At 41.5% G+C, this 14,038-nt stretch overlaps 1 protein-coding gene across 1 annotated transcript in view; it reads left to right on the top strand.

Annotated features, from left to right (window-relative positions):
- Positions 1 to 14,038, top strand: part of ADAM12 (ADAM metallopeptidase domain 12) — a 213,169-nt gene that overhangs the window by 120,272 nt on the left and 78,859 nt on the right. Inside the window, exon 5 of the mRNA XM_009907111.2 lies at positions 2,183 to 2,259. Within this exon, the coding sequence (XP_009905413.2) occupies positions 2,183 to 2,259 (77 nt within the window). The remainder of the gene's footprint in view (positions 1 to 2,182; positions 2,260 to 14,038) is intronic.

The following is a 14,038-nucleotide window of genomic DNA, read 5'->3' as shown; positions in this document are numbered from 1 at the left end:
TTATAGCTCTGGAAAATTTTGCAGTTGTCAAAAGCTGAGATTTCTTAAATGATCCCAAGTAAGTTTAGAGCACTGCTTTGAGTGTGACAAATCAGCCATGGTAATTATTTGGGTTTAGGGGGTCATCCATTTTCTATACTTATATACAGGGATAAAAAGATGTCCAGGAGAAATAAAAATAAATTTAAAAAAAAAAATTCTGCAGTTCAGTGGAGTTACTGAGCTAGAAATCAATTTTCTCACAGTCCAATTGAAGGCCATGGTCTGATAAGTTTACATTTTTGATATTGAACTTTGGCATCACATAGCATGGGGATCTGAGAGAAGCTGTGAAATGGGCCACAACAAGGAGCTCAACATTAATAAAATAACAAGTTGTGTGTTCAGATGGGGGGTGGAAAAAAGCAGGACCTTTGCCATAATTCACTCTTTGATGAAGACAGCTAGACTGCAGCAGCTTGTCTGGGACAAGATTGCAGCTTGCCCTACCCTTTCACTATGGACTGAGCTTAATGGTGGTGATGCTCAATCCCAAAGACTGTCTTCTGAAGAGCTTTGAACTGCACCTCTGCCTTACACTTACTTTAAGTGATGAGAATAAACTACTCTGGGGTTTAGACCATTTTGGGGGTCACTGCATGAGAGTCAGTGCTGTGTCAGTGCTGTGGTGAAAAGCATTGTTTTTTCTTCTGTCTTAACAACTGGATGCATGTAACTAATAATATTAACATAAAGTGAAACAGTACACTCACACTGAGGACTTTGACATCCACAGCAATTCTAACTGTAGCCATCATCTCCCCAAAATCCTGTCGATGACTTCCTCCCTTCTGTCGTGGCTTTATCCTTGCTAATGTGCTATTGACTCTTTATAAGAACTGGTGGTAAAAATACCCAAGAGTAAAACACCTTCACTTTGTGTCTGTGAGAAAAAGCTACCAAGATTTGTATTTAGAAAGTCAGATGTTCCTGTTCTCTGTTCAGTTGCTCATGCTGGGAATACAAACACTCTAAACAAATATTTTTCGTGGTATAACCTTATTTGCAGGAAATTGATATCAGAATTATTCCATCTTGCCCAGCATTTTCATGGCTATTGCTTTCTTCAATAAAATCAAGGTGGACTTTAGAAGCCTGCGATGTGAGGCTTTGTAAATGAAAGCCATGCCCCCAAAATGAAAAGGTTAATTAATGCAGCTAGATGGCTGTGAATGAACTGAGTAATAAAAAGGCACAGTGAGATGCCTGTCAGGTTGAAGCATGAATGATAACTTTCCTTTGCACTAATAAGATAGGAACCTTTTACAACAGTTTCCAGGTGGCCTTCAAAGGAGCCACGAGAAAAGACATGTTGGATGTGACACAATCATTACTTTCCAGCCAGTCACATAATTGGGAATGTAATATAACCTTTAGTCAACAATAAAATTAACCTTGATTCCAGACAGATATGTGTATGTGCTGAGAAAGTCTCTCTGTTGTGGGGGCCTTTTGCAAGCAGTGGATTATTAAGGAAATACAATAACCCAGCCACAAAATGAAATTGGATTCTTGCCTCTCAAAACAGAAGACCTTCTTATTCTTGGTTATTCTTAATAACACACAGCCACTCGGTTGGGTAATTCAATAAAAGGTTTCCTTTCCAACCTGTTTCCCTTCTCCTTCTTGTGATTTTTTTTTTTTTCTTTTTTTCAATCTGTAGTGTTGGGGTTGGCTTTTTTTTCCCTACTTATTTTTATCATAGTTACACACAGGTGTAAATGACCTTAAATAAAAATCTATGTCTCTGAAAAGGAGTAAAATGTTCATCTGCTTCATTTTACAAAATAGTCCATGTTGTAGATTTAGTTAAAATAACACAGAAGAAGATGGCCAGTCTTGCAGTTTAAACACCATTAGTTCTGTCTGGAAAAAAACCCCAACAAACCACAAAACAAAGCAAAAACCTTCCCCTCTCTTTGGTGTTTAAACAATACCCAAGGTTTCCATTTAGGATCAGTTTGGACTGTTGCGTACAGTGAATATCTAGTGGGGCAGCAGAGGTGCTGTCAGTGTGGTTCGGAATGCTGTAGCCTGAAATCGATAATCACTTTGAAATAAAGATTGTGGAAACCAATGAGAAAACTAGAGACTACAGATAGTTTCTAGTTACTGAAATCTTTTCTCTTTTTTTTGCCATCAGGGTCACTGCTACTACCATGGCAATGTACAAGGGTACCCTGACTCCTTGGTCAGTCTCAGTACCTGCTCTGGACTCAGGTAAGCCAATATTTTATTGATACTTGAGCTCTTAAGAAACCATCCTGGTACCTGTTGAATTTTGATTTGCCTTTCAATGAGCACATCAGCATCCCTTTTTCAGCTGTTGGTGCAATCTCCATAAACATTTTCTCTGGTTGCTCTGGAGAGGAAAAAAGAAATAAATAATTTAAGGATTTTCTATGATGTTTCTTCTCTCTTGCTGTCCATCCTTTATCCACTCTGTGTTAGTGGGCACAGTGGTGGTGGATTGACTGTTGGACTTGATGATCTTAGAGGTCTTTTCCAACGGTAATCATTCTGTGATCCCCATTTGGGGGCTGGACCAGATCACCTTCAAGGGTCCCTTCAAACATGATGTATTATATGATTCTGTGATTTGCAATGGTATGGTGCTTGGCATATTTTGGGGTTGGCAGTGCCTGGTAGCCCTCCAGAGCTCCTTATCCTCAAAAATGTGTGAACAGCAACAGCAGGACTGCTGTGCAGCTGCAAACTCATGCCTCATCCAGCAGCCTCATCATTAGGAGAGATTGCTTTAGAAATATATTTGTGGAGCCAAATAAATTGCATTTATGGCAGGTCAGATGCTCAGCATTAGAAATTTAGATCCTCGCTAACAGAAGCATAGCAGAATCACATCGCTGAAAATCAAACCTCTTCTGAGCTTGAGAAAGGAACAGGCTGACATTATTTTAAATACACAATGGACACAGTTCAGGAAACAATTATCTTCCTTACTTGGACTATCAGAGACTGGTATTTACTCACGGAGCTGTTCCAAATCACAGTAATTAACTGTAAATTGGCTCTAGTGTTCTCCCTGGAAAACCCAGTTTTCCTGTCAGATTTCCAGCTGTCTCAACCTTTTCTGGGTTTGTTTAATTTATCTACAAACAGCATGGGTAGCTGGAGTCTTTTTCCCTCGATTTTGCATTTTGTGCAGTAGTGGTATTATCAAGGCTTTCAGAACAGAGCTTTAGGAGTGACAGCAGCAGAGAGCGCAAACAGTGTGCTACCAGGACACCTCTCTCTGTTTGCTCTAGTGGATGGGATTCCTGTGGCTCATTCCCATGAACAGAGGGGGTTTATGGGTGTTTTGGTATGTATCTGGCATCTTCCAGAAGTTTTCTCTACTTAACCCCTTGCATGGACCATCACAGTCTGCACTCACCAGCTGTATTTGCAGTCTCTTGCTATTTTTGTTCAAGGGACTGAATTCCTGCAGGGTCCACAGGGAAAATCTACATCATGGGGCACAGCATCCGCACCAAAGTCTTGTTCCAGAACTACCTAAGAAATTCAGAACTCAAGACAAATTACACTTCACCACATTAAAAGCATTTTGCTCAGAGCATGTTGGTCTAGTTGAACTTACCTCCACCCTGATAGGTTGGAGAGGGCCTTGAACAACCTGGTCTAGTGGGAGGTGTCCTGCCCATTGTGAGTGGGCTGGAGCTAGGTGATCTTTAAAGTCCTTTCCAACCCAAACCATTCTGTGATTCTAAGATATCCCTGCTTGTTGCAGGGAAGTTGGACTAGATGGCCTTTAAAGGTCCTCCCCAGTCTATCTGTGATTCTTCTCTAATATGCTTATTTTACAATTGTGGAGTTCTCAGACTCATTTCCCATTTTTAGGTATGTGAAGGCAACATCTGCTGGCAGTGACCTTTTTCTTTCATCTGGCACTACTGCAGATAAATCTCCGAAGTGTGAGCTAACAGTATTAGGCTTCTTCCCCACAGGAAAAGTGTAGCAGCATCTTTTTCCAGTACAGTTTCCTAAGTTTCCCTGACAATTCTTGGTTTGCTTTTGTAGAGCAACTGAGGACATATCTTGGTATGCAACCTGATCGAGGCATACTTATGTTAGCAAGGGGGTTGGACCAGACGATCTCCAGAGGTCCCTTCCAACCCCCACCATTCTGTGATCAGTACCAATTTAGCTGCTGCATTTGCTGCTGAGGTTGGTTAAGAGTGTCTACGAACATGAACAGTTTGTGATAAGGCTGCCTGTTGACTTGCTCCATGAAACTCATTTCACAGCCTGATAGTCAATAGTATTAACTTCCAGTCATTCCCTGTGCTTGATTTGAGCCAGCGATGTCTGTTTGAAAGACTTCATCCGGTACCACCAGCTCCTTGAGACATCCAGGCATTCTCATTAAAACTGGTTTGGAATAAAAAGCCAGGTGGTGTGAAATCCCAGAGTCCTGTATTGAGGTCCTGAGAGAACTAAGCATCTTCCAGAATCAGGCCCACAGTTCTTCGTATACCTCTTTCACCAAATCCTTATTGTGGCGATGTGTCCCTTGAAAATTTAGTGGGAAGATCTAGTTGAAAATGCCCATGCTTACTGCAGGGGGATTGTACTAAATGACCTTTAAATGTCCCTTCCAATCCAAAACATTTTATGATTCTGTAATGTACTGCCCGTGATTCAATCTGAAATAATACAAGGAGAATATGACAGTTCAAAACTACTTCATGGCTTACCTTGCTGACAGCTTTATGAGTATTACAGACTGAAAGAAACTTAGGATAGAAATAGGGTAGGGTATGGTAGGATGGGATGGGATGGGGTAGGATAGGATAGGATAGGATAGGATAGGATAGGATAGGATAGGATGTTGTACACATCCACCAACCTGTTGGAGTAGGGACTCTTGTTTTTCCATGTCATGATGAAGACTGCAGGCTGCAGGAGACATGAGATATGGTGTGATCATGGAGTCTTGAGTAAGGACAGTCCCTGGAGTAGCCATTTCACTTGCAACAGCCCATGGAAGGAAAGACCGGTCTTGTTCTCAGGGTCTGTTCCTGGCTTTGTGACAGTTTCTAAGCGAATTGGACAAATCTTTCTGTATCAATTTCTCCATCTGTGAAATCCATTTAATAATTCTTACCTACCTCACACAGCTGTTGCATGGGGCTAAAGTTTAAGTGTCTGAAAAACATCTAACAAAAAGAAGTGCAAGCTGTTAGCTCACTGAAATCTCAGAGCATGAATATACTCCCACGCCTGCTAGACAGGCACCTTGGGCATTTTCCCAGGCCTGGATAGGTAAGGACTGTGCCTTTTCCCCCAGATTAGGAGAGTTTGTTACAAGACACAAAATGAGTCATAAAGAATAGGTTCCATATTTCATCATCCTCTGAAGCCTTAGTGCTCAGCAGTAGTCAAAGAAGGGAAAAGGATCATAAGACATACTGAGACAGAAATAGAGGATAGAACAAAACTCCTCATTACCACTTTATAAATCCATAGGGCACTCACATCTTGATTTCTACATGCAGTTCTTGTCTTGTACTCCCCATTCCCATCTCAGAAAAGGAAATATTATATCCAGAAAAGGTACACAGAAGGGCAAAACTTGTGATCAAAGGTATGGAACAGCTTTTATTCAAGGGGAGAAAATAGACTCGGATTTGTCCCATTTGAAAGGAGATGACGGAGAAAAGAGGTATAATGAAATGAGGCTACGTGTCACGCTGAAGAGGGGACAATTACTGCACATTTTCATAAACCCCCAGATTAGGAGACATCACATAACCCTTTGGAGCACAGGCAGACACTTTATATTCACCACATAATGAAGCTGTGGAAATCCAGTGTCACAGGATGCATGCATGTCAATATAAAAATTTATCAGGAGGTTCAAAAAAAAGTGAGACAATTTGGGAAGGGAAGCTGGGGGAGCCTCTCCAGGGCTGTCAAACTCAAGGACGTCCCTGACACTCATCCTGTCAGATCTGGGGTTGCCAACTTGCATGTGCTTATGTTCTTTTGTCTTACACTTAAGTATCTGCTGTTAGCCAAAAACCAAGTACTGAGTTGGAGCAACTTTGCTGTGACCTGCTGCAACTATCAAGTTCTTAGAGTGCAGCCACAAAATTGAGTATTTGAGATTGTAAATATGACATGATTGCTCTGTGATGAGCTACAGGAAGAAATGTGGAATTTGCAGACTAAGAGAGGTTTGACTAGTTTACAGTTTTCAGCAGATAGGGAGAGTGAGATATAATAAGTGAGGTGGAGACTCAAAGCTCTTATACACAGACACTCACGTATTCCATCTATGTTACATTCTCCCCAACATAATATTCAAGTGCCTCGCCTCATGTAGGATTACAGCGGCACGAATAGTTGGATTGACACTGATAGCTGCCCAAAATGCAGGTTAGAGGAGAATATAATCATGCCATAATCTGTATCCTGCTGGCTCCGCCGGAGGAGGAAGAACTGAATGGCGCAGAGGAGGTGGTAAATGCTGAACGCACGAAATGGGAACAATGGGCAATCAGGATTTCCCTCCTTTCTGTCTGGATAAGAAAGTCAATTAGCCTGCCAGAGCTTGTGGGAAGGTGAGGGTAGACAAAGTCAAGTCGTTTCCTTCCTGTCCTCAGGAAATAGCCTTCTGTTTATCTAGCTCGAAGGCTTTTCAAGGTGTAGCAATTAATTTCGGCCAGTGGCCACCACCACACACATCTTCTGTGATAAATTCATATAGACCTGAGTGTTTTTTTTTCCCTTTTACTTTTTCTGCAAATGCAGAACCAAGCAAATAGACACAAAAATGTGGCCTGAAAAAGAGCATAATCTCCATGGTTCAGGGGCTGGCAGAGAATGATGGCACAGTTCCAAAGGCGCCTGCAGTAACCCCTCTGGTAGGGGGAGCCTGAGAGCTGCTCTCAGAAATGTCTGTTAGTGTAAGGATACAAATCAAATCAAATAGAATAGACCAGGTTGGAAGGGACCTTCAAGATGATTGCATCCAACCCATCATCCAACACCACCTAATCAACTAAACCATGCAACCAAGCACCCTATCAAGTCTCCTCCTAAACACCTCTAACGATGGTGATTCCACCACCTCCCCGGGCAGCACATTCCAATGGGCAATCACTCTTTCTGTGTAGAATTTCTCCCTCACATCCAGTCTGAACCTCCCCTGGCACACCTTGAGACTGTGTCCTCTTGTTCTGGTGCTGGTTGCCTGGGAGATGAGACCAGCCCTTTTTCCTTCAGAAACACCAAAATGTTGTTGAAAACCCCAAGTTGCCCTTGGATTTATCCAACTGCTAGATAATAAGCCCATTGACACATTCAGAAACTATTCACTCATTGTCCAGCTCCATCGGTGACTGAAAGATGCTGTGTCCACAGCAACAGTAAGGGGGATGAGGCCCCAGAACTGAACACTCATTTTTAATGGGATTACACAGTTATGCTACATGAGGCTGCCAGCATAAGAGCCATCCATTTTTCAGCTGGTCTGGCTGAACCCACTGCATCCCAGACAGTCATCTGAAGAGAGGTTTTAAATATGACACTCCAGACATCAACTATTTAAAAAAGAAATGGAAGTAGGAAACCAATGAGAAGGGGGGGGGGGGAAGGAAAAAAGAAATTCCTCCTGACTCCTCAAGCATGATTTCCCCACAGAAGGGGAGAATTCATCCAAAAAATGGAGTTAGGAGAAAATCCCAGTTGAGAAGCACTGGTTTGGAGGTATGTTTTTCCTCAACACTTTCTGAAGAGCTTTTAGTTCATATAAACATCTCGCATGGTTTGTAAGTTATCTGACCGTGAAACTACTGGAGGTTTTTTGAGCTTAATGTTGGAAAATATTCAGCTTCTGAGGTTTCATATCTCCTATAATCTGTCTGTTCAAGTGGTAAATGGCTCCTGGATAGCGATCACCTCTGTGATTTGAGATGACCACTATCGCACAATTGTGTGCACACTGTCTCTGGGTGCACAGCAATCCCTCAGGCATCACTGCTACCGCTGGGACAGGTGTTACAGATGATCTGTACCAAGCTATCTGAGCCTGCCCCTTCTCCATCAAGTCTGTACCTGATAGCACTTAATTTATAAGCAAAGAAAGAAACAAACAAAAATCCCTAAAACTACAATTATGTATTTTGAGACTCAGAAAAAAAACATCCAATGAACCTTAACGTGATGTTCAGGTTTGAATGAAGCCTTCTTAAAACACATTTCTCTGCACAGTGCTATAAAATATGCTCCCTAAATTGGCACTGATGCCAATGTCTCTTTCCTCCTTCATTTTTCTCTGCTTCCCTTGGTCTGTCTTGTCACCCTCCCAGTTAAGCTCACACATGACACTTTTTCTGATTACACAATTACTGGTTCTTGCAGCCCAAATGCTAGACATGAAATTGCATTATCACTTTCAATTCAAGTAACTCCCTGTTTAAATTCCAGGCATCAAAGTTGCAGACCCGTATGCATTTGCTCTGGACAAATCTGTCTTGCACTGAGGAAGCATTAAGTGTGTGCTGCAGCACTCTCTGGCTATGACTATATTTTAGACAGTGTGCTACAGAATATATTTTCAGGTTAATGAAAGGCATTGGCTGGAATAAAATGTATTTGACTAATGATGTGTCTGCATGAGAACACCTCTACTGCTACTGCAGTATATAAAACCGATAATGCTACTGCTTTAACCTCCTTTTGAGATCTTGCCCCTTGTTGATTTGGGTCAGACTTGTTATTTTGATGGAATCCTGATGTGCAGTATAGCAGGACAAGGGTATTACTTGGGTCTTGTGCAATGCTTTTCATCAATAGATAATTACTAAGGGTAGTTACTAAAAATTACCTCATGTTAAAGGTAGGCAACTGATACAGAAAGAGGTGAGTTGTCTGTCTAAGACTGCCCAGGGGCAGCGCTGGAGACAGGAGTACTTCTGCCTCCCACTCTTCATATTTGCCAGTTATTTAAAGTTAAAAAATTGCCAAAACATTTGGAAAACATCTACAGATCATCATTAGAAAAACAGTTGATAGATCATCTTGTTTATTTATCCCAATAGGATTCATCTGCAATTTATTACAGCAGATGAAAAGTGAGGTTTCCCTTCGCTACTTTATTTTTCTTCCTCTTTTGTTTGTTTACCTGCTTACTTCCCTGCAAAATTTTTATACAAAGTCCTGAGAATGTAGAATGTGTAAGAAAAAAATAAATAAAAATGCCCTACCACCTTCTAGATCACCTTCTGGTATGCTGTGTGTTGAGAAAACCCTGCAGTGAGCAACTGCTGAATATCCATCAGGAGAACAGCACTTCAGGGCCACGGGGCTCCAATTCTGTTATCTATTCACCTGGAACTCTACTGGAAATTGGTGGCACAGCTGTGGGATCAGATTCTTTACTTTAGGAGCTGTGCATTAATTACAAAATGAAGGTCCCTTAGGTTTTTCAGTGGCACATGAGCCTGGTGTTGTATCTGTGGGCAGAGACAGAGTTAATGTGGATGTGTGGTATGTAAGCATGACAGCCCTCTGCAGTCTAATTAATTTCTTACAAAGTGGAAACATCTACATTCCTCTTCCAGTGGTAATAGAGCTTTTTATTATTATTGTTTAGAAAGGAGTGTAAGTTGGAGCTTCATTAAAACCAAATGTTTAATTGCACTCATGAAGATCAGATTTATTGATTTACTTAACTTTCCTTGTGTCGTACAGCAGAATAATATAGAACAGTTTCATATAGTGCTGTCCCAGCCAAGTTTCGCTCCAGCATCACAATTTCTCAGACAAGTATGCGTTGATGGTTTATGTTGGCAGGGCCTTTGCTTCTGCTGACAAGTTGGAAAAGAAAAATCCCATTTATATTTTGAGATTTCCTAAAGCCTGATGATTTATGGGATATGACTGGCCTTGTGTTAGGTTTTGTTTTGTTTCTCTGAGAAGAAGAAAAAAAAAAATCACATTTGACTTCATTGGCAATTTAAATAGTGGAATCATTCCATCCAATTTTTTTTTTCCCCCTAATTAAGAGATTCCTGGCAAGTTAAGCAGCAAGTAATAATTAATAAATTTTGTAAATTAAGTTTTAATCTCTTTGTCTTTGAAATGGAATTCTGCCATCAGAGGCCATCTCGCACACACATCCCCTGCGTGTCTATATGACACATAATGGGTGCAGTAGGCAAACACCAATGAGTTGTTCATGGTTAGAGATGATTAGCGGTGGTGTGGAGGTGGTTTGTTTGCTCCAACCCTTTTGAGAAGTAAAGTAAAATGTGAACTCAGGCTCAAGACAGAATTACAGAATGTCAGGGGCTGGAAGGGACCTCTAGAGATCATCCGGTCCAACCCCCCTGCCAAAGCAGGACCAGGTCACACAGGAACTCATCCAGGTAGGTCTTGAATATCTCCAGAGAGGGAAACTCCACAACACCCTTGGGCAGTTAAACCAATAGCTCTAAAACACAAAAATCAGAGTCTAAACTGGTCACTGGCACACCTCCACATAGAACAGCCTTAGCTGGATGGGGTGACACCACTAATCTACAACATAGCTCGTTGCTTTCAAGTTGTGAACACAGAACCTGCACTGAAGTGAATTCCACTTCAAAATAATGTAAGAATGGACAGAAAAACAGGACATGGGAAACCAGGTCTTTCCAGATTGAAGGATGAGCAGGAAGATGACACTGATGGTGCTTCCAGTTGTCTTGGAGCCTGTCAACTGATGTCTGGACATGCTGTACGGTATAGACATTTTTTTCCTCCTTCTCTGCTACCAGTGGTGAGATAGTCCAATAGCTTTAGATAGGGTTGAATTGTCTCTTGTATTTCACACCTGATGTATTTGCAAGATCTTTTTGACTTCTCAGTATCAGTATGGTTTGGGACTAGGAAAAACATAGCTACAATGAATTAGATAGCTGGAGATTGAAAAAAAATAAGTGTGTTTTATATTGCATTTCCCCCAAATATTTATAGAATTGAGAATTGTTAGTCTTTTGTCTTGTGGAAGTGATAGTAGAAATACCACAGGTTTCAGTAGAACTTGGTCTGAAATAGGTAATTCTTGGAAACTCATAGAGTCTCTGACATCCTTTTGAGGTTCCTTTTATAATTTTGTAGCCCGGTATATATATTTACAACATTGGAAAACATTGTATTATTCAACATGAATACCTCCTGAAAAATGGAAAAGTTGCCCATCTTGCTCTTCAGGGAACACAGGCTGGCTCAGGAGTGTGGGAGGAAAATGTTCAAGGGGAAAACACAGAAATAGTGTAGGAGTAACAGAGGGCCCTTTTAAAACACCTGTCAGAACCAGAAGGGAAAAGTAGTTATGGATTTATTTTATTTGCATCAAATTCTTAGTCCTGAATGACTGGTAGGTGTTGTTCATCTAATCCTGCCACACCAAAAACAAGAAAGAAATTGTAGCTTTTAATGAGTTACATTTTTAAGGTGCTGTGCTTGGCTCTGATAGATGGGGGGAAAATGCAATTGTAGGAAAAGAAAATTAGTCAAAACCAGAGAACTTGCCAAGAAAATCCATATTTTATGGTCATTACCTTATTACAGATGGTCAGAAGCCAAGGGCTGATATCCTGTAGGCAGCACTCAAAGGATAAGTGCATTAAATGAAAAGTACGATTTCCTTTATGTCAAAACTGCAGATAATATTTTACAGTGGTATTGCTTCCTATGCAAAGATGGAATTGTTCTTACAGGCTCCTGCTGTCACTAGGGAGGAGGTTCTTGGTGGCAAGTTGAATGGGCTGCTCTGGCTCTGTCATGCTTAGTAGAAAACAAAACTAATCTCTCTGGTATCTGTTCATTTTCCCCTATGGAATCATAGAATCGTTTTGATTGGAAGAGAACTTTAAGACCAAATCCATTTGTTAGCCCAGCACTGCCAGGTCACCACTAAACCATGTCCCTCATCTCCACATCTACATAGCCTTTTAATCCCTTTGGGGACAGAGACTCCAATCCTTTTCTGGGCAGCCTGGTGACAGATTCACAGATACACAGATTGCACTGGGTTGGAAGGGGCCCTCAAAGGTCATCTTGTCCAACCCCCCTGCAGTCAGCAGGGACACTTCCAACTGTATCAGGCAGCCCAAGGCTCCATCACGTCTGATCTTGAATGCCTTCAGGGATGGGGCCTCAACACGTCCCTCCAGAATGTCTATGTCTCTCTTGTGCTGGGGGCCCCAGAGCTGAACACAGTACTCCAGACCACACCTCTTTTGATGCAGCCCAGGATGTGGGCTGCAAGTGCCCATTGTTGGCTCATGGCCAGATTCTCATCCACCAGCACCCCCAAGGCCTTTTCTGCAACATTGCTCTCAGTTTCATCATCCTCCAGGATAGTCCAGAGCTTCACAAACCCTTTGGGGAAGAAATTAATTCTAGTATCCAACCTAAACCTCTCCTGGCACATCTTCAGTCCATTTCCTCTTATCTCTTGGGAGTAGAGAACAGCCCCCACCTTGCTACAACCTCTTTTCAGGGAGTGGTAGAGTACAAGAAGATCTCCCCTGAGCCATTTCTCCAGGCTAAACAGACTCAGTTCCTTCAGCTGTTTCTCTGAAGACTTCATCATCTTTGTTTCCCTTCTCTGAACATGCTCCAGCACCTCAAAGACCTTGTTGTAGTAAGGGGCCCAAATTTGAACCTAGTATTTGAGATGTGGCCTCATCAGTGCCAAATACAGAAGGATGATCAACTCCTGCTGGTCAGACTGTTGCTGATAGAGGACAAGATGCTGTCAGCCTTCTTGGCTACCTGGGCACACACTGGCTCATTTTCAGATGATTGTTGACTAATTTCCCTGGTCCTTTTCCATACCCTCTGCAGCTAAAGAGCTTGAGGGGTAAAGAAATAGGTATTTAGTTATTTTAGGCAGTACCTGACTACACAAGGGGTACATTGGACACCTGGCACTGATGTGACTTTTTTTCTAGCTATTTCATGCTTGAACTCAAAGATCTGAAAGGTCTTTTCCAACCAAAACAATTCTATGATTGTGTGTTTTGACTATCAACTCTTGACTAGATGCTGGCTTTTAAAAAAGAAGAAAAAAAGAGAGAGTTTTACCCAATAAAAGGATACCACTCAGTCTCTTGTGTAAATAATTAAAGAAAATGGTTGAGGTCTGTATTTTTTTAAGTTAATGTTCTAAGCAGGATAAAGGTTTTCAGTTGTCAGCAAAGGGACATGGTCAGGCTGTCCCATTTCAACCAGTGACTAGTGGACTTCTGCCTTTATTGCTGGTTCCAGCTGCCTCCAAAATTCAATGATTAATTACACAAGGGCAAGACAACAAACCTCATTTGATTGTGTTGATTACAGAGTGGCTGATTGTTAGAGTAAAGGGAATATGTTGTCCTAGTTTCCTGAAGTCTTCAAGGAATAAGGCAGATCTGAAAATAATTTAGAACTGTAGGCTGCAAGGTTACTCAAATCATGGGGTGACCTGCATGGAGGTCTCTCATGTGTCATGCATGCTAGGGTGTATCCTGGCTGGAGCTACAAGGGTTGCTGTGATATATCAGTCCTGCTTTTCCTGCTGTGATCCATCATACACAGCTTCTCTGTATCATGGTTAAATAATAGATCCTACTGATTTGCCAAGGGTAAGAAAGAAGCCACAAAGGAGTTATCACCCCTGATTCTTGGTTCAGATCAGTGAAGCAGGTTCCTTGTGAATGCTGCTCCACAATCTTTAATATCACTGTTTTCCTGTCTTTTTCTCCTTCATTGGATTTCTAGTTGTTCTAGCTAAAAGTAAAATGGTCATTTGTTGGCTTGGCTGCAGTGATGCTAATGATGTTTCATAACTAAACAGTGCAGTCAACTTGGAATGAAAATTTCAGTTAATTGGTCAGGAGGCCAAAGACTTTGAGTTTCTTCATCTTAGCTTGCTAAAAATAGAATAGCTAGGGCAGCTTTTCCTTAACATTCTACTTTTTATTTTTAAATGTCTTTATGGTGT

The sequence above is a fragment of the Dryobates pubescens genome, chromosome 30 (genome assembly GCF_014839835.1).
Source record: "Dryobates pubescens isolate bDryPub1 chromosome 30, bDryPub1.pri, whole genome shotgun sequence".
NCBI lineage: Eukaryota > Metazoa > Chordata > Aves > Piciformes > Picidae > Dryobates > Dryobates pubescens.
This window is presented reverse-complemented; position numbering and strand designations above follow the sequence as displayed.